The sequence below is a fragment of the Saccopteryx leptura genome, chromosome 5, assembly GCF_036850995.1.
Source record: "Saccopteryx leptura isolate mSacLep1 chromosome 5, mSacLep1_pri_phased_curated, whole genome shotgun sequence".
NCBI lineage: Eukaryota > Metazoa > Chordata > Mammalia > Chiroptera > Emballonuridae > Saccopteryx > Saccopteryx leptura.
The window spans coordinates 92,181,386-92,207,436 of NC_089507.1; the positions used below are offsets into that span (position 1 = coordinate 92,181,386).

A 26,051-nucleotide genomic window follows, 5' to 3' on the forward strand; every position below is an offset into this window, starting at 1 on the left:
ATTGTTCTTTGTCGGAGAAACAATCAATTGACAAAACTTGCAGAAACTCATCAACGCTACGATACCCTGCAATATCCAATCATTTTTGGGATGGTGCTGATGGATATCACTTCAACGCTAAGATGATAAATCCAATCAGTGCCAAAGAAACAAATATGAAATGCAGCGCAATGAACTATTATTTATATCAATTAATGATTCGAGAAAATGAAGACAATCACATTTTGAAATGCCGTTAATTGTTTCACCAATACATCATAGATAGATATGCAAAAATCGAAACAGAATGTTTGATATTCATCCAGTTGAATCAGACCAAGCTTTGCTCTGAAGAATACACTCATTTGCGAGATGCAGTTGTAAATGACGGTAATACAACTAACGTTGGAAGACTAACGATTTTGCCATCTTCATATACAGGCAGTCCACGTCATATGCATGAGTATGCTCAAGATGCAATTGTGTATGTTCATCACTATGGGCGTCCAGACTTATTCATTACATTCACATGCAATCGAGCTTGGGACGATATACAACAGTTCTTACTTCTTGGCCAATCGCCGGTGGATAGGCATGACATCACAGCACGTGTTTTCAGACAGCAGCTTAAATTGCTGATGGATTTCATGGTAAAACATGAAGTGTTTGGGTCTGTGCGCTGTAAAAAATTAATGAGAAACGTCGTAGAAGCAACAATCTAGACAGGACCTTTCAAAGGTGAAGATGTCCTCATTCCTTGCATTCCTACGATTCCAACAGGTATGCCATTTCAATTTAAGACATTGCAATTCCCAGTTTGATTGGCGTTTGCGACCACCATCAACAAAACTCCGGGCCAATCTTTAGAATTGTGCGCTTTAGATCTACACATGGATTGCTTCTCACATGGACAATTATATGTTGCATGTTCTAGACTCAGCAAACCAGACAATCTCTATATCTGCCCAGACAATGGAACAACAACAAATATTGTATACCCACAAGTATTATGCAATTAAACATATCAGAAACATGCGCTTTCTCTTTTCTTTCTTTTCCATTTAACCAGACTGAGCCACAGCAACACGTGGCCGGGCACAGCTAGTAAGTAAACTTAAAAAAAGATAAATGATGGATGTGACAGGATAGTGGTGGAGAAGGTAAAAAGGGGTTATATTCTTCATATATTGTGAACAAAGAGGTGCCACATTTGCAGACTGAATGAGAGGCATTAGAAAAAAGAGGGGTCAGTGTGGGAGACAGGCTATAAACTAACAAAATCCTTATAGCCTAGGGCTTTGTTTATGACTAAGCCCTTCCCCACACCCTTTTAAGACTAAGATCTTTCCCACACCCTTTTAAGACTAAGCTCTTCCCCATGATCTTGACTGTTCCATGATGGGGGGTGGTGCACTCTTATGAGGATTCCAGTTTATGCCTGGAATCACAGGTGTGTGTGACTTTGTATCAGAGACTTCCTTATCTGCATATGGCTCTGCACTAAATAATAAAGTAGACAGGAGACTTTGCTTGACTCTTGCAGGCTCTTACAAGCTAAAGGCATTGCAGAGACCTCCCAATCCCATCCTTTTTCTCTCTGAGTTTATTTCTTCATTCCTCACCATTCTCACTCAGGTCCTGGACAATTACTAGTCGTGCTAGTCACAGCAGGTCAGGAATGAATCCAAAGTTCTACTGGACCAAATACAGGGACATATATGTCACTTACTGATGTACAGAAGACCGAACAAGGAGCAGCTTGGGGAGCAGACATGTAAGAATTTGGTTTCAGACATGTCGAGTTTGAGAGATACCTGAAACAGCCATGTGGAGATGTTGAGTAGATAGGTGGATTACACAAGTCCAGGGTTCATAGTCAAAATCCTGGCCTGAGAAAGAGATCTGGGAGCCTTTGACATATAGATAATATTTAAAATCATGAGATTATATGAGATCACCTTGTAATTAAATGTAAATAGGAAGACAAAAGGTTTAAGGACTAAGCACAAGCGTTCCAACATTTAGAGACCATGAAGAACAAAACCAAGTCAGGCTGAGAAGGAGTGGCCAGTGAGGTTGGGGCGTGCCTTTAAAGAGTGATGTCAAGCAAGGAGATAAGCAAGAAAAGTGTTTCAAGAAGAAGAGAGCAATCAGCTGTGTGGAAAATAGTCCAGTCAAATTTGAACTGAACTCTGATCACTTAATTTATCATGGTGAAGGCAATTAGTGACCAGATAAGAATTTTCCAGTAGCATGATAGAGATTCAAGAGAATGAGAAAACAGTATTCAGTGACTGTGGACAACTCTTTCTAAGGGTTTTGCTGTGAAGGGCAGTGGGAATGAACAAATGCAACTGTGTTTGGGGAAAAATGCGGGACCAACCAAGTTATATTTCTATTTTTTTTTTATGGGAGAGACAGAGAGAGGGACAGATAGGGACAGACAGACAGGAAGGGAGAGAGATGAGAAACATCAATTCTTCATTGCAGTTCCTTAGTTGTTCATTGATTGATTTCTCATATGTGCCTTGACCGGGGGAGGGGGGGCTACTGCAGACTTAGTGACCCCTTGCTCCAGCCAGCAACCTTGGGCTCAAGCTGGTGAGCTTTGCTCAAACCAGATGAGCCTGCTCTCAAGCTGGCAACCTCGAGGTCTCGAACCTGGGTCCTCCACATCCCAGTCCGACGCTCTATCCACTGTGCCACCTCCTGGTCAGCTATTTCCATTTTTTAACAAGGAAGATAGTATGGCTTCATTTTATGCTAACAGGATTACTCAATAGAGAAGAAAAATCAATGATATAGGAGGGAGGCAACTGCAAGAGATGACCTTGAGCAAGGCAGAGGGGACTGAGCCAGCTGCACAAGTGAAGGAACAGTTCCTCCCTGTGACGGGGGAGAGGAGAGCACAGATCTGAGTAAGTGATCAGAGTTGGTGGTGGAAGTGCATGGAAGTTATACTATGATTGTTCTATCTTCTCAGGGAAATAAAAAACAACGTTATCAACAAAGTTAGGTGGGAAGGAGATGCTGGAGGATTCAGAAGCAAGAAATGGTTTGAAATAGCTGAGAAACAATGAACATGGATTAAGAGCAGGGGCAGCACTGTGAATCCTCTTGAGAACAGGGATTGTGAATTTAAAATGAAACCAGTAAACAAGGTTATTTTTCGTCATCCACACTGAGCAGTGTGGGTGCAGATGCAGAGTAGTGGATGTTGCAGTAACTAGTCATGGGGTTGCCCCAGACCTGGACAGCTGGAGAGGGAAAGGCAGGTGCATGCAAGAGTTTGATTATAATGATGCGCTATGGCATCTAATCTGTTGAGGAGGGAAGTGACACTGTGGGAGGTGTGTGGAGGGGCAGTGTTTTCCATGTCTTTGTTAGATATATTTGTACTCCTTCTGCATTATTTTTGTGATATATCCACCAAACTATATTTAGTAAGTTCAATTGTGTCAATGCTTTTCTAAATTAGCAGAATGTCTGATATGTTGCTTTTACCATTACTGTTTTAACAGTTTTTTAAAAAAACATACTTGTAATTTATTTTTGCTACCCTATTTTATATTTTTATCTCTTTAGGCTTAATTATAAAAATATAGCCTCAATAACTGAGTAATATAATCTATATTTATTCAATAAAAACCCAAAAATCATTGGAAGTATGGAGTAATTAGGCAAAATATGTTGCCCAAAATACTCTGAATTTTCCTACTCTTCGTTTTTAAATGTCATTGGGATTTTTAAATCATTTTTTAAAATTATTAATTTTAGAGTGACAGAGGAAGGGAGGGAGAGAGGGAGGGAGGGAGGGAGGAAGGGAGAGGGAGAGAGAGAGAGAGAGAGAAGCATCTATTTGTTGTTTCACTTAGTTGTGTGTTCATTGGTAGCTTCCTGTATGTGGCCTGACCAGGGATCAAATCCCACACCTTGCTGTTTCAGGATAATGCTCTAATAGACAAGCTAACCAGCCAGGGCAACTTTCCTACAATTCTTACTGTCTTTAGACAGTATTCATGATGAGCTATCATAGAATTTACATGAATCATCCACTCCTACATTTTCTGTAACAAGGCTAAATATATTTTACCAACCAATTCACACACAAAATAGTTTACAGTGGTTATGTAAACAAAGTGCTACTAAAATGCCAGAGAAAGAAATAGACACTTAGAGTTCTCAGGTAGCTCCAGCAGGATAAACTGACCAAATTTTAAAACTTCACGTTTACTCTATCAAATGTAATGCCAGCTCGTATTAACCCAACCAAGCGAGTCTAATGATAATCGGCAGTCAAAACACTTGACTCAGGCTCTGAGGGACAGTTGGCGCTTAAGACTTCCTCCAATTGCTTCTGGCTCCGGACACCTAGCACACCCTGGTTACTGCTAAGGTGCCTACCTCATCTGTCAAAATCCCATCCCAACTTTGGGGCTTTCACCTCTTCCACAAAGATGTGCTTGTTGTCCTACAGCGGATGAGAACTTGATTTCTTCTGGATATCCACAGATTGTTTTCTTAATTCTTTTATGACATTGCATTCTGTCTAAAACTATAGCTATGGATATCTTATCTTTCCTATTAAATGGGATGCCCCTTGAGCAGCTAACACTTAAATGGTGCTGTTACAACATGCCAGGCACTGTGCTGTTTGATTTGTGGACATCATACATACCACAATTAGCCTGTTTTACAGTAGGAGAAACTGAGATAGAGAAAGGTTGGGTGTCTTGCCCAAGATCACACAACTAGTTAAATGGAAGTGCAGAGACATAAATTCAGTTCTGTCGGATCACAAAGCCTACACTTTTTAAGTAGTTTGCTAAACTGCATCTTGGACAGTAGGAGGCATACAATAAATATTTGATTTTTTTTAAAATCCTCATCTTTATGTGAATTTTTATTCAAGCAATCTACTAAATTTCAGGTGCTGTGGTGGTGCTAGGGGACCATGTTAAAATAAGGCATGAACCCTTCATCAGTGGAACTTGAAGGCACAAGAAAACACAGAGAAGTTAATAATAGATTCTCAGATTCTTATACTTTAGTGGGCTTTTTCTTCCCAAGCAACTGGAAGACATTTGACAAAGGCTCAAATTGTGAAAACTAATTATAGTTCTTTCTTCTCATGACAATACAATTAATTTTCTTGAAATACAAATAAATGCCAAATAAACCACCTTTATTTTAACAGATAATGATATATAGTTAACCCTTTTGAGTAGTATGAACGTTCAAGTATGTTCTCACTCAAAGGGTTAAAAAAACTTCACTACTCAAAGGGTTAATAATGCTGAGACTAAATTAGACACTGTAATGTAATTTTCAATAGGGTACTGAATACATTTTATTTCTTCTATAACACAAGTGTTCTCAGTTGAGACAGGAAACATTACTTAGCATCTTAGAGACAGTGGCTAAATTACCTCTATAGATGCAGCTCAGCAGGTTCTTTCTGAATGGTTTGAAATAATTACGGAGGGATAAAAGACAGCACTCTGTGGGCTGCAGCCACAGGCTGCCCGGAGCCCACTGGGGAGAGAATAAAGCACACACTCCCACACATGAATGGTTCTACGTCCTGCTGGAGCATGGCTGATTGACCATCCCTGAATTGTATAAATGAAAGGAAGTAGGCCAAGGTACACGTTTATATTAATAATTGGTGTGCATGAAGTGAATTAGCTTATCCCACCAGGTCCTTCCTAAAGGGGTGGACAGGCAGTACAAACTTCCAGGAATAAAGTCTGCTAAAGCAATCTTTTCAAAGCTTTTGACAAACTGCAAACCTTAGCCATTTATATTTTTTTTCTCATTGAAAGGAGAGCTCAGGGAGAAGTTTCAGTTCAGTTCACACATGCACACATGCATGCACACAGAATGTATAAGTGTATGAAGCATGAACTAAGACACAAAGTTATATAGTACTGTCCTTATTCACAAAGGAAGTCAAGGGGCCTGGTTCTACTATTAAGCAGATGGAGGATTTTTCACCGATGTCAGAGGGCAGGTGCAGCCCAGTTCCTGGTTCCTTTAGCTCTGTGTATGATCCCACATGAACAATCTGTAGTCCAGTGAAATCTGGTCCCCAATTTGCAAAGCCATGTTGCGACTGTAGGCAGGAACTGAAAAAGGCAGCCACAGGCAGAAGGAAGAGGTCAAGTCAACCAAAACATGATTCAGATTTTCTAATTTTTGAAGGAACCAATAACTCTAAGCCTCTTTACATTGTGATCCTAGAGAATAGTTCAACCTGCCTTTACCTGCTGTGGTAATTCCCCACATTTAAAAAAAAATTTTTTTTAATTAATTATTTTATTTATTCATTTAGAGAGAGGAAACAAAGAGAGAGAGAGAAAGAGAGAGAAGGGGGGAGGAGCAGAAAGCATCAACTCCCATATGTGCCTGGACCAGGGAAGCCCAGGGTTTTGAACAGGCAACTTAAGCGTCCCAGGTTGACGCTTTAACCACTGCGCCACCGCAGGTCAGGCCACATTTTTAAATTATTCTTTTCAACACTTCCTTTTCATAAAAACCCATAGTAGGTAAAGAATAAAAAATATTAAACCCATTTAACAATGGTGTAGAATCAGTTTTCTTCTAGCCTTTAGAGAAAAAAAAATACTTGTTTTTGCAGCAGTATCCTTTTCAATAAACATACATATCATTCGATCTTTGTCATTTCATGATAAATTTTTATTCTTTTACTTTTACAAATATTAGCCTTGTCTAAATAAGATTTGAATCCAAAAGAACAATAAAATCAAAGTTTATAAATAATGTTACATTATTCAAATATTTCAATCAATTCAATGGTAAATAAATCCCCAAACTTTTTCTTAACTCTATTTACATTTAAATTAAGGTAAAACATAAATAATTAAAGATTAACAAAGTTTTGAAGTTTAACTCAAGGAATTAAAGGATAATACTACTTAAAAACTAGAAATAGATTGCCTTCATGGTGTTATTCTATTTCTTAATCACATAAGTATTTGAAAAACAAAAATGTAAAAGTTTATGGCTGATTGAAACCTGAAAGACATCTTTACCTAAAAGTTCTTACTTCTCTTAAGAAACAAACTCCATGTGCAGAAACTGAATGTACATGGCTAATTCATCTTGGGCATCACTCAAGAAATATACTGGATGTGGTTTATGCCATGATGATAACACAGTAGACTGTGGAAAATGTCGTTTCTGGAAAATTTGTTGGCTATAGGTCAGCAAGAGATGAATCTTTGTAACAGATATGACATGATGACTGTGATGATTTGAATGTTTCAAAATATGAAGAATTTAAAAAATATTCCCTCAGAAATAAATTAATTTAGATAAGACACACTATATACCCTTATTCACCTGTCCATTTTCATCACTGCAGAACAGTTCTATGTCAGTGTGACAACATCATCCTACAAATTATTGTTAGGACTCCACTTTTAGTTCATTAATTTAAAGACAAAAAGAAACTGGGCTCAATCTCTGATGTTCCTACTAAAATTTTATACTTTTTGAATTTCATGTATGCTGAAGCTTTCCATCATTTGAAGATAAAAAATTGGCCCTGGCCAGTTGGCTCATTGGTAGAGTGTTGGTCTGGCGTGTGGAAGTCCCAGGTTCAATTTCTGGTCAAGGCACACAGGAGAAGTGACCACCTGCTTCTCCATCCTTTCCACAGCCATGGCTCAAATGAGCAACTTGGCCCTGGGCACTGAAGATGGCTCCATGGCCTTGCCTCAGGCACTAAAATGCTCGGTTGCTGGGCAATGGAGCAGCAGCACCAGATGGGCAGAACAGCAGCCCCAGAAGGGGGTTGCCAGGTGGATCCTGGTCAGGGCACATGCGAGAGTCTGTCTCTCCACCTCCCTGCCTCTCACTTGATTAAAAAAAAGATAAAAATCTCAGGAAAAGTTTCTTCTTCTAAAAATAATTTTGTTTTCTACTTAGCAGAAATATTTGAGCTACAAGACATTCTGACTGAAAGTCAGTATCTTGGTCAATTGCTACAGATGCATCATCTCTAAATTTGGTAGAAAGCAACTCAAAGTCTTTAAATGCCAAATGTTAGAACTTAGTACTTCATATGGGGCTTTTAGTATCATATAATATATATTTGGATGGGCCCTGGTGGGTTGGCTCAGTGGACAGAGCATCAGCCCAGTGTGCAGACCTTGCGGGTTCAATCCTTTGTCAGGGCACACACAAGAGGCAATCATCTGCTTCTCTTCTTCTTCCTCTCCCCCTTCTCTCTCTCTTCCCCTCTCTCAGTCGGTGGCTCAATTGGTTTGAGTATCCACCCTAGGTGCTGAGGATAGCTTGATTGATCCAAGCTTTGGCCCCAGACAGGGGTTGCTGGGTGGATCCTGGTTGGGGCACATGTGGGAGTCTGTCTCACCATCTCCTTTCCTCTTAATATATTATTTTTTTAATATAAGAAGAATATATTATTCCTCTTAATATATATATATTTACATTCATATATATATTTTTAACATTCATATAAATATGAATGTTAGAGAAAGTGCTAGTTTTACATAAGTACATATATTTCTGTTGTTGGGCTCCATCTAACACCTTTAATGCATAAGGCCAAACAATATTTACCTAATTTTTTGGTTACAGTTTAAAAGTAAGAATTTAGAGCATCAGCTTCGCGTGTGGATGTCCCGGGTTTGATTCCAGGTCAGGGCACACAGAAGCACCCATCTGCTCCTCCACCCCTCCTGCCTCTCGTTTCTCTCTTTCTCTCTTCCCCTACTATAGCCATGGCTCAATAGGAGAGAGTTGGCCCCTGGCACTTAGAATGGCTCCATGGTGGCTGCCTCAGGTGCTAAGAAGAGCTTGGTTGTTGAGCAATGGAGCAATGCCCCAAATGGGCAGAGCATTGCCCCCTAATGGGCTTGCTGGTAGACCCTGGTCAGGGCGCATGCAGGAGTGTGTCTCTACCTCCCCTCCTCTCACTGAATAAAAAAAACCCCACAAAATAAAATTAAATAAGTAAATAATAAAAGTAAGAATTTTGAAGATCTATAGTTTAAGGATACTATTCAGATACCATTCTTGGTATCCCAATGTATTTAAAAGGCTAACCCACACAGAATGAGATAAGGTAAGAACAAATATGTAATAAGAGATGTTTATTTCTAAAGGAGTTACCATGTTGATTTTAATAGTAAGCCCCTGTCATAGCTACTACTTTAGGAAGCAAAAGTAGGATCTAGCAAGGAAACATTTTACACCTGAAGTAAAGCTGACTTCCAGTTCCCAAACAAGAAATATTCTATTATGAACCATCCCCTTTTTTTTTTTATCAAAACTCTTCCCAGAAGGAATGCTTATACTGTCCATGGAGTCTAATTTACTGACAATGTGCTAAGAGTATTATAAAAGGGTATCACTGAAAGTACTAAAGTAGGTTACATTTTGGTAATCACTATACTTAACGGCAAAAGATTGTGTTCTTGCTTCCATAGAGAGAGAAGACAGCTCAAGTTTCAGTAATAATTCACATGAGTGAAAGCATTCTATTTATTTTTAACAGAACACAGGCCATAGAAAATGACTGAGGTACTTTAGTGATTAGAGTTACTGTAAAGTTCTACAAATGAATCAGAATAAAAGAAACTGCTTACTCTTTAATGATACTTTTAATGACAAAATAGAAGCTTCCTCACCTCACAATAATGAATAGGAGGAGGTTTCCCAAGCCAAACTCATTTGCCTTATGGTTTTGTTTATTTATATGCACATAGAAAACTTCTATTATAGGGAATATGCAATTTCAGTAGTAAGCTTCTTATAAATAGGATATTTGATACAAGGTCAACCCATTTTTCTTTTCATTTTGTTCAAAACGTTCCAATGATCTGAAACTGCCACCAGTTTGTTTCTGATCAAAGTCTCTCCTCTGAAACTCTACTGACATCACCACACTAAAGATAAAATAGGGAATTTTTTTGCTCTCTAAACAGGGCAATTAATGCCTATGGGATAAAAAACATTCTTAACAAATAAAACCCAGGGGATCTAGTCAGTCAAAGGAATAAATCCTCATCTTTCAAACTGGTAAACAATACGAGAATTCAAAAATAGATTCTTTTCAATTCATGCCACATAGCATACAAAATAAGTTGGTTGTAGCTGCAGTACCAAATCAACTTTCCAGCCAGACCCAAAGAATCAATGATTAGAGGTTTAATGTTAATATGCAAAGTAGCGGGTTGGATGGAGAGGGAGAGGGGCATCAGCATAAATACCCCCACAACTGGCAGTGGGACTTTAGGTCGTTTCCTGTCTGAGGATGTATAGGGCATATTGGATAATGGTCAGGGTACCTGAAAGGAAACCACAAGCTGATTAGTTCCACTCCAAGGGATGGACTTTAAAAACCAGTTCTTATTCTTTACCATTGATTAGAAGTCTAAATGGAAGGCTACATATGGTGAAAGATATATACAGTCAGCCATTATAATAGAAGGGCGATAAATTATCCACAGTGCCTGCAGAGAACTTTCTAATCCACTTTTTCAATTTTCACTCTCACCTGTGAAAAAGCCTGAAGCTGTATGCCAATTGGTTGCTAATAATGTGCTCTGGAAGAGAACAAGTTGAAATTGTTCCCAAAACTGCAAATCAAGAGACAAAGTATGTGTGTCTACTACTGTTGAGTGAAATTATAGATCAGAACAAAAGACCATGTCTGCAGTACAGGACTGAAGTATGCTTTCATGTGTCCTATTAAATCCATGGCGCTGGACAGCACGCAGCTCGGGAGCGCTTGCATTTTTATTCCCCGAAGAATATTCTAACACAGACGTAGCTGACGGAAGCCTCCAAAAGGAAGTTTGTGATACGAAATTTAAAATAATTGTTTTTAAATTTGTAGTTTCCAGATTGGGTTTCTACTGTGCCTGCCAACTATCCTCCCTCTTCTGTGGGTTAGCTGTACAAATATGGATTTCATTTGCTTATTAACAGAAGAAAATGGTGACTCAGCCACTCTGTATCGATGGCCCAGTTTGCATGCCTCTGCTCTCCTTCCACAGAAGACCGGAAGATGTCACAGGTCAAAAACCAGGAGGAAGTACAAGGGGTGCAGTGATGAGGGAGATCTTCCTGGTTGGGTCAGCAGCCCTTGGACCTCCGGCTCGTGCTCACCTCAGTCCCAGGCCAGCCCGTGCTGCTCCATTTCTCTCCCTTCCCTGAATCAGATGTGGGCTCTGGGCAGCAGAAATGCTATCACTAAATGCTTTCTTTTACACAGATTCCAAATTTTTCCTCAAGTGTCATTCATCTCAACTGTGGCAGGTAGGAGAGACTCTCTTGCTGCCCTTCTCTAAAAAGTTTGCGGGTCTGTGTTCAGCAAAGATCTTAGGCCTTCGAGAACTTAGTGCTGCCACATGCACTTAGGTGCCACGTGCCCCAAGTATGTTACTCCCTTTCTCTGAGCCCCATTTACAGCTAGTGATTGAAATAGAGCAATACCATCAGCCCTACCTACTATATAGGGCTGCAGCATCAAATGATCCTATATGAAGGGATTGTGATCTCTAAATTCCAATTAAATGTACTGAATAATTAATAGCAAAGAATGGTCTTAATTCAAGTGAAAAATGTGTATTTACATATCACAGCCAAACTCACATGGTTAAGCACATGGAGTATGAAAGCTGAATCAAGAAATGGGTTGAAGGAGGAAGGAGGCAGGGTTTCCAGAGAAGGGGGAGGACAGCAATGAAGGACAAGAGTGAGGGTCTACCTGTGCATGTTTGACAGGGACCCGAAAAAGTACAGTTCAAAGATGTGCTGTTTGAAAACCTCACCATGAAGGTTTTGTGTCAACGAGGCTAATCTGTAATAGTGCCTGGTTGTTTGGTAAAACACTAATCTAGATATTTCTGTGAAGATATTTATAAATGTGGGTGGGCTCTGTCCAATAAGTTGAAGGACTTAAGAGCAAAAACTGAGGTTTCCCAAAGAAGAAGTAACTTTGACTTCAACCATTACATAAAAACCCTATCTCAGCTGCCAGCCTGCTGGCCTGCCTTACAGATTTTGGAGTTATCAGCCTTCAAAATCACATGAGCCAATTTCCTAAAAAAAAGAAAATCTCTCTCTATATATAGATATTCTATCAGTTCTTTTTCTCTGGGGCAGTGGTCAGCAAACTCATTAGTCAACATAACCAAATATCAAGAGTACAATGATTGAAATTTCTTTTAAGAGTCAAATTTTTTAAACTTCAACTATATAGGTATGTACATACAACTATATAGGTATGGAAGAGCCACACTCAAGGGGCCAAAGAGCTGCATGGGGCTCGCGAGGCGCAGTTTGCTGACCAGGGCTCTGGAGAACCCTGACTGCTACAAATGCCAAGGTCATTTTGATTGGAAAACCCAATGGCTTCTTCTCAGTCTTGATCAGTTCGCCATTTTGCAGGAGTATCTATACTCCCACCCTCCGCAGTACAGTGCAGAGAAAATACAGCTCCACATGGTCCCAATGAGAAAAATTTTGTACCTTTCAAAGTCAATAAATACCTCCACTTAGATATCCAACCAGTAACTTAAAATACTCAACACTGAATTCTCTGTTCCCCACAAAGCTTCCTATTTTTGAATTGCTGCTCCTACAGTCAATGTACTATGCAGTCTCACTTCTCCTCTGGCTCATCCCTTACATCAGGGGTCAGGAACCTATGGCTCGCGAGTCAGATGTGGCTCTTTTGATGGCTGCATCTGGCTCACAGACAAATCTTTTAAAAAAATAATAATAATGTTAAAAATAGAAAACATTCTCATGTATTACAATCTATTCATTTCCTACCACTCATGTTCATGGTTGCGGGTGGCTGGAGCCAATCACAGCTGTCCTCCGGGACAACACCAAATTTTTATTGGATAATGTATAATGTACACGGGTCGTTGTATGGCTCTCACGGAATTACATTTTAAAATACGTGGCGTTCATGGCTCTCTCAGCCAAAAAGTTTCCCGACTTCTGTCTTACATCCATCCTCAAAGCCCTAGAACTCTTCCTGGTAACTTCCTCAGATGAAGCCCATCCGATGCATGCCTTATGCTGGCCCAGACTTCCGTCAGAGGCTTCCAGCAGCTTTCCCGAAAATGACTCTCAGACCAACCATCCTAAAGAGGCTTCCATTTATTGCTTACCAATTGCCCATAGCTTTTTCCTCTCAGAATTGAACATGAAAGCTGCTACGTCTGGCATTCAAGGCTCTCCACATGGAATCCTGAGCAACCCGACCATGATAACCTCTACTATTTCTACCTGACACCTTGGCCTCGAAGTGGCTCGTTGCCACCTCTCAGGTCACCCTCTTCCTCTTCACTGATCTGATTATTTCCCATCTTTCAGGTCTCAGCTCAAGTTCCAATTTTCCTAGCCATTCATGCTTCATAAAACTTCCTCCTTCTGCACTAGTGCTGGGACTATCTATCTGGCACATTAATTGACTTGTATTTAAGCATAAAATGACTTGTATTATTAATAAGTAGCAAACATAAGTGAGGACTTTTCAACCAGATAAAAAGCTGTCTGAGACAGACTGTTCTTTTTAAAATAATTTAAGGAATGAAAGAAGAGAGGGAGGGAGATACAAAACAGGAGACCTCCCTTTGCGCTTCTAGGCCGTGAGGCACACCTTGGCGCTGTGCGTATGTCTGCTCCATCCAAATGCTCTGCGTCTCATTTCACACCGGGGGAAAAGGCAAAAAAGAAATTGTAATAAGATGGATTGTCCTGAGGATACATGAGTTTTCCAGCTGTGGCTGATTTGTATTATACCTGTTTTACCCACCCTAGATAAAGCGGCTCACAGGTATAGAGGCCACAGTCAGGAAACAAAGCAACGTTTGTTTTTGTTTGTTTTGTTTTACCTTTTTATTGAATTTATTGGGGTAACTGGTTAACAAAATTATCCAGGTTTCAGGTCCACAATTTGATAGTACATCCTCTGTACACGATATTTTGTGTTCACGACCCCATGTCGAGTCTCTGTGCATCACTATTTATCTCCTCACCCCCTTTCCCCAGCACTCACCACACTGTTCTCTGTGTCCATGAGTTTTTCCTGTTTTTTATTTTGCTCAATCCCTCCTCCCCCCTCCCCCAGCCCCATTCGACTGTTAATTTGTGTACATGGGGGGAGGGGTGCTCTGAAGAGCAGCACCAAGGTCTTTTTTATTGGTAAACACGGTGGACACTTTGCAGTCTTTCTCCTATTTGCCATTTTACTGTATCTGACGCTATTTTATCACTCTTTCATCTTGAGACTTTGTCCTTTTTGTCTCCCATAACAGTAGTATATCTTAATTTTCCTTCCACCTCAGTCTCCTTGAAGGGCTCCAACTTTTCCGTTTATTTCTTAAATAATAATCTCTTGGGATGGAAGTTGAAGTGATGAAATTCAGCCAGTTCACACCAGTTCAGCAGAACCGACACCTAATTTTTCGTTGAGTTTGGCAAATTGGTTGTTAAAATGGCACCTGTAATCAGGGTTCTCTCTAAGGTGAGGTGTTTTAAAGATGAACATAATATGTTCAGAGAAGAGATGCCTGTTTCTAATATATCAAACACAATGACTATTAGTCTAATCGGGCTACCTCTAAAGAAATGGGATCCTACTCCAACAATGAAAAGATAGTTAAGGATAAATCACACAGCCGATGATGCTCGGATAAAAGCTAAGGCAATTGCAAGTGAGGAAGCCAATCAAGAAGCAATATGGAAATATCTTAAATAATAGTTTTATTGTTTTTTGTCAGGTTTTATTTATTTATTTATTTTTAAGCTAGAGAGAGAAAGAGAGACAGACAGACAGGCTGGAAGGGAGAGAGATGAGAAGCATCAAATATTCATTGCGGCACCTTAGTTGCTCATTGATTGCTTTTGCATATGTGCCTTGATGCGGGAGGCTTCAGCAGAGCAAGTGATCCCCTGCTAAAGCCAGCGACCTTGGACTCAAGCAAGTGACCTTGGGCTTCAAGCCAGCGACCTTTGGCCTCAAGCCAATGATAATAGGGTCATGTCTATGATTCCACATTCAAGCTGGTGACCTCACGCTCAAGCTGGTGAGCCCACACTCAAGTCGGCAACCTCAGGGTTTTGAACTGGGGTCCTCAAAGTCCCAGGCTGATGATCTATCCACTGCACCACTACCTGGTCAGGCTGTCAGGTATTATTTAACATTTTTTCATTACTATTTTAAAACTCTTTCTTATAATCTAATTTTGTTGTTCTTATTTAAGTATTAAATGCATAAAGTAATAAATTACCTTTTGGTATATTGTTTTTTAATACTTAAAATGGTCATTAGGGCAGAGAACCAGTTATTAAATTATCTGAATCCCGCCACTGGGAGGTCGTCTCATTTTCATGAACTAAACAGCATGAACTGCCTCAATCACTTCAACAACTAGCTATACTTTGATTATTCCTAAAGCTCTCACTCCAGCTCAGACCTCTCCACAGGGGAATACCAACATAGTCAACTGGCTACTTGATGTTCCACATGGATGTCCCATATGCATCTAGAACTCAACAACTCCACATCAGGCCTCCGCTTCACCACCTACCCAAACCTGCTCTTCTTTCTTTATTCTCTGTTCCAGTGACTGCACTACAATTCCCCAGGGCAGGACCTGAGAATGACCTCAGCATCTCTCTCCCCTCACGCTTACATCTAGTCACATGTTTGCCCTTTCTGCCTTATTAATAGCGTCTGCATATATCTCATCCTCTACATTTCACTAGGCTACTCTATGACTAAATAACTGCAACAATACCCTAATATCTCGCTTTCCTTTGTCCTCTTCCTGTTTTTTAGCAAGAGTTATCTTCCCCAAATGTCTGTCTGACCATGCCATTCTTCTTCTAAATCCTTCAGACTCTGTATACTTTTAGGACAATTACTTAACATGGTATGTAAGGTCCTTCACAGCCTCATCTTACTCTGATCTCTGCTCTTTCTATTTATATCCTAATCTCCTCCTTGAACTTTATATTTCAGCCCTTATTTAATATGCAGTTTCCCAAAATGCCATTCTTTCTTGTGTCTCCAAGGCTTTGAAAATGCTAGCTGCCCTGAAAACATGGCCTGACTTAGATGTTTCACTTTGATATGCCTTGAATTCTCTCAGATCCAAGGTAGCCCTGATGCCTTCCCCATCCAAATATGGATTACTCTTCTAGTATTCTCCCATTGTACCTCAACACATTCTGAGCACATTTATCACATAATATTGCTTTGTTTATTACTAGACTCTAAGTCCTTGAAGACAGTGATTATGTCTTATTTGCTCTTTTGTCCCCATCACATATAGTGGAGGGCATGTCATGTATTAGGTACACAGTATGACTTTGGTGAATAAATCAGTAAGTGAATGGGCACTATATTTTAAATTATTGTGTGAATTAATTGTTAATAAGAAGCCTTTTCTGCCACTATATCTTATAATTCTATCCTTTATTCATTTCCTTGACCACGCAGAAATACTTTATAAAAAATTAGTCTGTAGAAATAAAAGCTAGAGATGTATATTTTCTGAGACTGAAATATTAGCAAAAAAAAAAAAGAAAGAAAAAAGAAAAAGTTTCATTGTATTTACCCCTACAGAAATCCTAAGAAAGCATGAGAAAATGTGAAAATAAAAAGTTAATTGAAAATATCATTTACAGTTCTCACAGACAGGACTAACCAGAAAATAGACCTAACAAGGGACAAGAAGCAACTTGCTTAAAGACACCCGGCCAGTCAGCACAGAACCAGGATGGGCTTGGCTGGTCTGTCCACTCCCAGTTGTCATACCATCTGACCCAGGCCTGAGCCAAGACCGGATGCCACCTCTGCACTTGGTCTGCTCAGCCCCACCCAGGGGAATGCTGTGACCTCTGGCAGGCAGGGCAGCAGTCCCTAGGCTGCTGGGCGATGGTCTGGAGGCTGCTGGGCCTCCTGGAGGGAGCCCCACAACTCTGCCTGCAGCTGGAATCATCAGTGGGGCCCTGGGAGGCTCAGGAGGGTGGGGGCCGACTCTAGCTTTCAAGGACTGTCACTATGGATACCCAAAATGGCATAACTGAGATACAGTAAACAAGTAACAAATAAATTCCAACTTTTTATAATCAAAAGAAAAAAAATCATTCATGACTAAAAAAGAAAGAAAGAACATTTAGGTAACTTAGGACACTTTAGATTTCACACATGATTCTTTAATTCTAACAAAGCCAGAACTAAAGTTCATTTAATAACAAAAGGAGGGAATTCTTTCTATATTTTGTCCAAGGCCCAATTCAGATCAAACAGGTCACTTAGTTAACTTAGGCCAAATGCAGGCCAACTTCATGGTGTTCACATGATCAGAAATCATCCAGGAGCCACTCTTTGTATAAGAGGAAATCACAGCATCTGAATGAATGAAGTAGCAGGTTTGGAAGAATGGGGGCCTGAGGTTTTCTCTGCAATCACATGCTATGGAAGATTATTACATGCTCAGCCATTCAAGAGGGAACAATGATGTACCCTTAAATCACTCATCTGACCTTGTTCAAAATATTAACATCTACAAAATGTACCCAAACTGCTTTCTAATAGCAAATTATTTTTAGAGTGCTTTTCCTGACTATGGCTAGTTATTGCCTCACAAATCCAGAAAAGTCATATAATTACTTCCCTAATTTATCCCATAAGATATTTATAGGTCTGCATAGAGAGACAGCCCTAGAAATTCAGCAACGTAACTAAGTATATGATGACAGGAAAGTCAAAAAGGAAGAAGTGACATGACACTCTATTTGTTTATAGACTGGATATTAGAAATGTATGCAGGTGGCCAATCAGCCACCAACAACAAAGGAAGACTTTAAAACAGTTGTTTCCTTTTGGTAATTCTGACTGACTTGTGCTATCTGTTTTTTGTTTGTTTGTTTTTTAAATTTAAAAAGAAACACTCTTCTATCTCTCTTATTTCATCTATCAAGTATCTTTTGGAGAGAGAGGATTCATCCTTAAATCTCACTTTTATGTTTTAATCGTGTTTCCCACCATAAGAATGGCAGTTGCTCACTCTTCCAACCTCATAAAAGTGACTCTAAAAGTTTTAGTCATTTTTTCACAAAAGTATTACTAAATTAAACTTTCACCTGAAACCACTGGGGATATGAAACAAGATAGATGACCAGATTATTTCTAGTTGAGGTCATCCTGGACCCAATGAAAAATAATGAAGTCATTCAGTGGCATGAGAAAAAAGTTAGAGAGAAGAGAAGGCCATAACCGTGTCTGTCGGTGCTTTAAAGATTCTGTAAATGCTTAAAGATAAAAAGCTTTCATTATCAATGTGTGATAATGTAACAGGGCAGGAGGAAGGGTTTGCTAAGGTTTGTGGCCTGCCATTAATACCCTATTCTTCTTACAAACCACCCCCAACTTTTATGTTGCTCTTCTGAAAAGAAACCTCTTCTTTTTTTCATTTCTTTTTCTATTCAAGGTTTCTAGTGATAATAGTTTTGATGAAGTTTTCTTCTCTAAAATGTTACAATAAAACAGAGGTCACATTATTGCTCAAGTGACATACCTATGTACATTTCTCTGGGCATTTCTGATTCTGCCTATTTCTTCAGGAATTACTTTCAGACAGGACGGCAGAGATTGGCTGGTGACCAAATTTGTTTACTATTCTGAGCTAGCAGCTACATTTCTCTCCTTCTCATGCTTGTAGGTGTGAAAATGTGACTTGACTCTTGCCAAAGAAATGTGGTCAGAAGTGATATAAACCATAAAATTTTGCACTTCTACTGTTGGCAAAAATACACCCCAGAACAATAAACAAAAACCTCAAAAAAAACCCCCAAATCCTCCCCTTTGGTCCTCCATTCTGTTTCCTTATTTATGTTATTTGATGGCTGTATGTATATGCCCAGGGTAACCTTAGAATACACATTTGAAAGATAGCAGAGACTCCATGAGTCTAGGTTCTCGTGAGAAGCATTGCCTCTCACCATGTATAAGAAAGAAATTTCTATTGTGGTAAGCCACTAACATGTCATGAAGTATCTGTTTTAACAACAAACATTATTCTAAAACAGATGGTATCCAGAAATAGACCACAAGAAAAAATAATGTTGCAAAGAAAAATATTGTTTATATTTTTATATGTCTATTGCCTCCTCGTCTTCTTTTTTAAAAATTTAACAATCTTTTTTATTTCATTTTGTAGTGTCTTTACCCATTATTTTTGCCCCTTCAGGAATTCTAAAATGCTGCTTAACCTGGCATTAAATCTGCACAAACAACATCAGAAAAAGAATTGAAACAAACTGCCACTGAACACAGTTCCCTCATCAAACACGGTAGTCTGAACCACTCAAAACAGAAGACATGAAAAGACACTGGGGAAACTATTCTATGCAAGAATTACAGCTATAATCTCATTTTCCACCTTTTGTTCCAGCAAAGTAGGGTACAGAGTACCAAAATGAACTACCTATCTGTGATAGCCTAAGTTCATTCTAATTTAACTCTGTCCCCAAACAGCATTTAAATAGGGGTTAATTCTACAGGTTTGTTTTGTTTCTTTGATTTGTTGTGGTGGCTACATCTGACTTTATCTAGCCATTCTGGTATTTTGTAGCAATACTGCTTACTACAAGATAGATGCTTTGCTCACTCCATTAACAATAATACCTCATTACAACAGAAAAAATACTACATATCAAAAGTGCATTCTTTGAGCCCAAATAGAAATCAAAATATTTTAATAATTAAGCAGGAATATAATAATTGAAGCAATTAAAGGAAAATTGGCTGAAAACTCCATGATTATTTTATATTCTATCTTCCTAACTCAAGAGCTAAAGCTTATACCTCCAGTTTACTTCTATTACATGAAAGCAGATGATTCATAAGTTTTTCTTGAGTAACTGGCAGTATGAAAGAGCACATACAAGGTGTGGGATCTACAGATAACTAAGGAAAGCTTAAAATATACCATAGATAGGGCTTGGACAGATAGCTCAGTGGTAAAGCATTGGCCCAGCGTGTGGATGTCTCAGGTTTGATTCCTGGTCAAGGCACACAGGAGAAGTGACCACCTGCTTCTCCATCCCTGTCTCTCCCCACTTCTCTCTCTCTTTCTTCCCCTCTCGCAGCCATGGCTACAATGGTTAAGCAAGTTGGCCCTGGGCAATGAGGATGGCCTCACCTCAGGTGCTAAAAATAGCTCAGTTGAGAGCATGGCCCCAGACTAAGGTTGCTGGGTGGATCCCAGTCTAGGGTCAGGACTCAAGTGGGAGTCTGTGTCTCTATCTCCCCTCCTCTTACTTGTAAAAGAAAAAGGAAATTTAAAAAAAAAACAAAGAGAAAACTATGTGCATGCAAAATTCTGATGAAAAAAAGATGTACCATAGAAAATAGTAGAAGGTACAATAGAGAATATACCTGCAAAGAAAGTGGTAACAGTTAAACTTTATGTGCCTGGAAAAACATCTTATTGAAATCTAGGCAGAAATGAGCTTTGAAGAGAGATAGGCCTGGGTTCAAATTCTGGTTCTACCTCCTAAGAAATGTGAATCTGCAGGCCAGTTACTTAACTTACTCAGCCCTCAAAATCCTCATGAATAAAATGGGTATAATAAACCTCTACATCACAGACCTGGTATGAGAATTGGTATGTAAAGTGACATGCGGTAGGTAGTTATTATAGTTATTAGTATATCTGAAAAAGATTTACCGTTGACTTAAAAGTCATATTGTTTTTTGAATATGAAGTAAAGATTACAGAGTTTCTCTTTTACAAGTTCTATAGAGCTTTCTTTTCCTAACTCATTTACCACTTTGGCAGAAATAGCATCATAAGTTTACTTGGCTACGTCAGCTCCATTCATCTGTCAACAAGGTTCTAGCTTCAAATCCAATTGACAATCATTGAAGGTGGATGGAACCGAACAGGTTGCACGACAGCATCGCAGTCTCAACTCAGAAGGCTTATGCTACCAAGAGTAACCTCATATTTCTGTCAATCAAGCACAATTATAGGGCATGATAGACTGACAGAAATAAAGTCACTTAAAACAGGCCTCCTGACTCTTTTCTGGCTACCGCAACAACTTGTTTGATTCTGTTACCTGTGAACATTAGAATGGCTCCTCCATTTGGGACAAAAAGACAGAAAAACTGCATCCCTCATTGACTCTAAAAAAGGTCAAGACTAGTGCAAAATTTGCTACATTTAAAAACCATTCTGTAAATTTGATCATGTCATTTGCTTCTTATTGAAGCATGAATCTATTTTATCCAAAATTGAAGGCACCGTTTCATGCCATTCAGTATCAGGTAACACAATGGCCAAGCAAATCATTTTAGCAAATACATTTGTGATATCTGAGCCAGGTGCTCGAAGCACTTGAATGGATTTCTTTAGAACACCGATTTTCAACCTTTTTCATCCCATGGCACACATAAACTAATGATTAAAATTCTGCAGCACACAAAGAATATGTTATTTCTTTTATCAATCTAACAAAAAAAATAGGTATAATTTTGATTCATTCACACCAGACAGTTACTGTTGTGTGGGCTGCTGTCATTTTTTAATTTGACAATCTAAGGGAAAAGAGATCCGTGCCCCTGACTAAAAAAAATAGTCAGGTATTGCATGTTTTAAACATTCTTGTGGTACACCAGTTAAAAATCACTGCTTTAGAACAATGTTTTTAGTACATGCTAGCTTTATGAGAAAAAAAATAGAAAAAAAGCACCTAATAGTAACAGAATAAATTACACACATTATCATAAAATTGTTCCTTTGCAACATTTTATAGAGGAGACTCCTGTGGTAGCAATATCTTTTTGTCAAAGTAGGTAAGGCTAAGTAATTAGTTCAACAACATTCTAAAGAGCACATTGATTTGCAAGATCTAACTGAAGTTGTATTCCAACTTTTAAATTGTAAATTATATCAATATGCAAGATAAAGAAACTGACAAAAAGAAATGCCTTTGCCACATATAATCTTAGTGGGACAGCCAGGTTTTCCAAAGTACATCAATGAAGACGTAAATGTAAGACCCCTAAATTAAATTTTGTCATTAAGTTTTTTGTTTTTAATCTTAGAGTATTACTTCTGGAGGGCAAAGAAAAAATGGTAACTCTCAGAGACAAAGAAATCTGCCATTGTCTCTCAGGCAACCAATCTACCATTTGTTTGTTGATGAAGGAAGTTGGAGGGATTTGCTTGATACAGGTTCTGTGCCAAGGGGTGCTCATTGAAAGCAAGACCATGCAACTTCTCAGACTACCTTTGTGTTTTACATTTAATTTAAAGAATGGAAGCATGGACATCTCCATAAAAATGACAGGGGCCCTGGTCGGTTGGCTCAGTGGTAGAGTGTCGGCCTGGCATGCGGGAGTCCCGGGTTCGATTCCTGGCCAGGGCACACAGGAGAAGCGCCCATCTGCTTCTCCACCCCTCCCCCTCTCCTTCCTCTCTGTCTCTCTCTTCCCCTCCCGCAGTCAAGGCTCCATTGGAGCAAAGTTGGCCCATGTGCTGAGGATGGCTCTATCTATGGCCTCTGCCTCAGGCACTAGAATGGCTCTGATTGTAACAGAGCTATGCCCCAGATGGGCAGAGCATCGCCCCCTGGTGGGCATGCTGGGTGGATCCCAGCCGGGCACATGCGGGAGTCTGTCTGACTGCCTCCCCGTTTCCAGCTTCAGAAAAATACAAAAAAAACAAACAAACAAACAAAAAAAACTAAGCTAAAAAAAAAAGAATAAAAAAATGACAGGATAAGCCTTGATATTCTATCTAGTCTCTTGTTTGTGGAGATAGTTAAATAACTTTTTTTTTTTAAATAACTTTTTTTAAAACATAAAACTAGGGAAGTAAAATTCTCTAAAAATAAAGTAATAAACACTTCCAAATTCAGTTTATGAAAAGTATAAAGAAAAATATACATAAAATGTAATCATGCTAAAAATAGGAAGCGTATGGTCACTGCAAGTTATAGCTGTCAGTAATTGGATATTGGCATCTACATAAATATAAAACTGATCAATCTATTTAATCATACTGTTGGGCAAACACGCTCGTAAAGTGTGTTTAGGTATGCTCGTTTGTGTCTTGCATTGGCCCCCAGCAGCGCCATGTGTGTGTGGTCTGTGGAAGTCTGCGTGCTCGCCCTCAGGGTGGCAGCTTGCAAATTGCGGATTGCCTGCCTCCAAAGGGAGGGGCGACTATTTGCTATTGTTTGCCAGAGAAGAGTATTTCGGCCTGGCTTGTTTTGCAGGTGGAGGCCTGTGAGTCTAGGGAGTCCAGAGAGGGGGTCGGGGCTTGGGAGCCCTGAGAGAGGGAAGCAGTTTTCCCTGCCTGTTTGCTCGTCTGCTGTTACTAGACTTTTTGTGTGTGTGTTTGTGACAGAGACAAAGAGAGACAGAGAGGGGCAGATAGGGACAGAGAGACAGAAGGCAACACTGATTGCTTTCTCATATGTGCCTTGATGGGGGGGCACTACAGCAGAGTGAGCGACCTCTTGCTCAAGCCAGCAACCTTGAGCTCAAGCTGGTGAGCCTTGCTCAAACCAGATGAGCCCGCGCTCAGGCCAGCAGCCTTGGGGTTTCAAACCTGGGCCCTCTGTGTACCAGCCTGACACTCTATCCACTGCGCCACTGCTTGGTCAGGTTGTTACTAGACTCTAATAAACAGAATGGCCCACCATTTTCTGGCTCCACAGTTGCTTTATGGTCTGCTTGAATCCAATGTGAACCTACATGGCCAAGACAACAGCCAGGACAATGACCACTGGTCTTACATGTAATAATGCCATTTTTTATTAATTTTTATTCAGATGTAAGAAACATAATGGAAATATTTTATAAAACCACTTAGTCTAAAGCAAAATTTGATGAAAAGCAAATACTTCTTGAAAGTCACATATGGGAAGTTTAGGAATAAGAGTATTTCATTACCAAAGTATTTTACCCATAAAGGCCCGCATGATAGGGGGTCCCAAGTACTATGGCAAGACTCTGGTGTATTAGTAAAGATAGCATAATCAATCTATATTTTTTCTCTTTTCCATAATTAATGGTTTTGCATTTTGTCAAATGTTAGCAACCTGAATTATCTTTTAGTCAGCATGAAAACTCAAGATTATACCTTATTTCTTGCATTTGATTTAATTTGCTAAACATAGTATAACTTGTTTAAAATATGTATAGTTCAGATGGGGCAGTGTTAATGTTTGTTTGTTTGGATTAGCTTTTTACATTTTGGGGGGCATGTTTTTATTCATGCAATTGTTTATATCAAGGAATATCATTTGACTCACATCCTGCCAAAACTGTGTACCAACAATTCATGTCATAACACACTTATAATTCATAAGGAATTGGAATAATGTGGTAAACAGAAAACATTCCGAATCAGCCATATCTCTCGGAATTTCAGCTTTGCAAACCCTCTCTGGTTGTGCAGTTTTGAGTCTCAGTTTCCTCATTACACAAAGGGAATGGTAACATCACAGGATGGTTGGTAGACAAGGAAAGTATTGAGTGTTAAGTGCTTATAATATGGACTGCCATCCACTAGAGACTTAAAATCATTAGTCTCTTTTCTTAGTCCTTTTTTCTTTAGATAGAAAATTGAAATCTTTAGATAGAGAACCTAGACTAATAGATAGCCCCAAGAAAGCAAGAGCTATGTGGCGGCTAAATTTGTGATGGGTCAAAGAGTAGATTCCCGAAAGTCCCCAGAAGGCAGAAATGAGACTTAACTACCTCTTGGCCTGCCTAAAACATCCACAAAAACAAGCCTTCAACATGCTATTCTGGCTGTAATCTCCACAGTTTCCTCTGGGCAATAGTGGTTTGTTTCTAGTTTTAAAGACAGAGGCTTAAATAGGAAGCTGAAAGGCTCCTAGGCCCAGGACATGCCATCTGCCTAGCATTAAGCAAGCACTGAAAGTCAGTTACAGAAGCACAGTCATTTCTAACATGATTTATGTTCCATCCTTGAATGTGGCAGGAAGACTGCAAAAGATATTTGGAAGCCAATGCTTCCTCTGAACAAAGTAATCGAGTATAAGCTAAGCCCTTCTCCCCAGACCATGCTGGCCTGTTAGATAAGTTGCCAATGCGGAGTCTGTGAGCCCAGGAGCAGAGTGGCTATTGGAGATGGGAAAACAGCTCAAGGCCAATGATCACTGCTACCGTAAATGTACACCGCACAGCACAAACACTGAGGTCAGACAGCAGATATCCAGGATATTACTCAAAAACATTTCTAGCTCAAAGCTGACAAGATAATCTGTTCCTGTGGGTGCAAAGCAGACTGGAATGCTGCCGCTATGACCTACTCAAGGAAAGAAAAAAGAAAGTGCAACTCTCCAAGGCTCCATCTCATGCTCCTCATACAGGCAAGACTCCAGCTGACTTAAAAGGGAGTGATGTCTAAGGGGGAGTGCTGGACCCAGCCCGTGGCGAGGGGGGTTCCTTTCCAGGTCATGTTGCCATCTACAATTGGTGGACTGGCAAATGCAAATACTTCAGATATAAGTTTAAAAAGATGAAAAAAGAAGTGTGAAAGAGCTTGGAGATTTGCTTACAAAAGGCCCTCTCAGAATTCCTGGAAAAGCATTTAATATCGAGAACTTCATAAGTTATTTCAACAGCCCCAGGAGAGTAACTGGTTTGCAGTGGCATTAAGAATAAAAGCTTTTTTTAGTTGACACATATTGCACTCCAACATATAACATGATCACAAAATAGTGTACTTAAAAAACAATCTCCCAAAGTTAAGTATTCTTAAAAGGTCAGTAACATTTTTCTAATTGAAATACTGTATAGGCCATATTTTAGGTGTTAACCAAGTTTAACATACGTGATCCTGATTAATGTAGAAGAGCCAAAATGCAGCAGAGATACTTACAGGAGGACCTGTATGGTGGGAGGTGGGGACAGAAGGTAAGAAAAAGGGAGAGGTGAATTAGTAAATATGCAAAATATTAAGATCCAATGAAATATTGAAGTATCATAATCATCAGCACAA

The 26,051-nt window shown here is 39.4% G+C and overlaps 1 protein-coding gene across 1 annotated transcript in view; it reads right to left on the reverse strand.

The window, feature by feature from the left end:
• COL25A1 (collagen type XXV alpha 1 chain) overlaps positions 1-26,051 on the reverse strand; it is a 599,542-nt gene that overhangs the window by 227,754 nt on the left and 345,737 nt on the right. Inside the window, exon 4 of the mRNA XM_066384810.1 lies at positions 25,932-25,939. Within this exon, the coding sequence (XP_066240907.1) occupies positions 25,932-25,939 (8 nt within the window). The remainder of the gene's footprint in view (positions 1-25,931; positions 25,940-26,051) is intronic.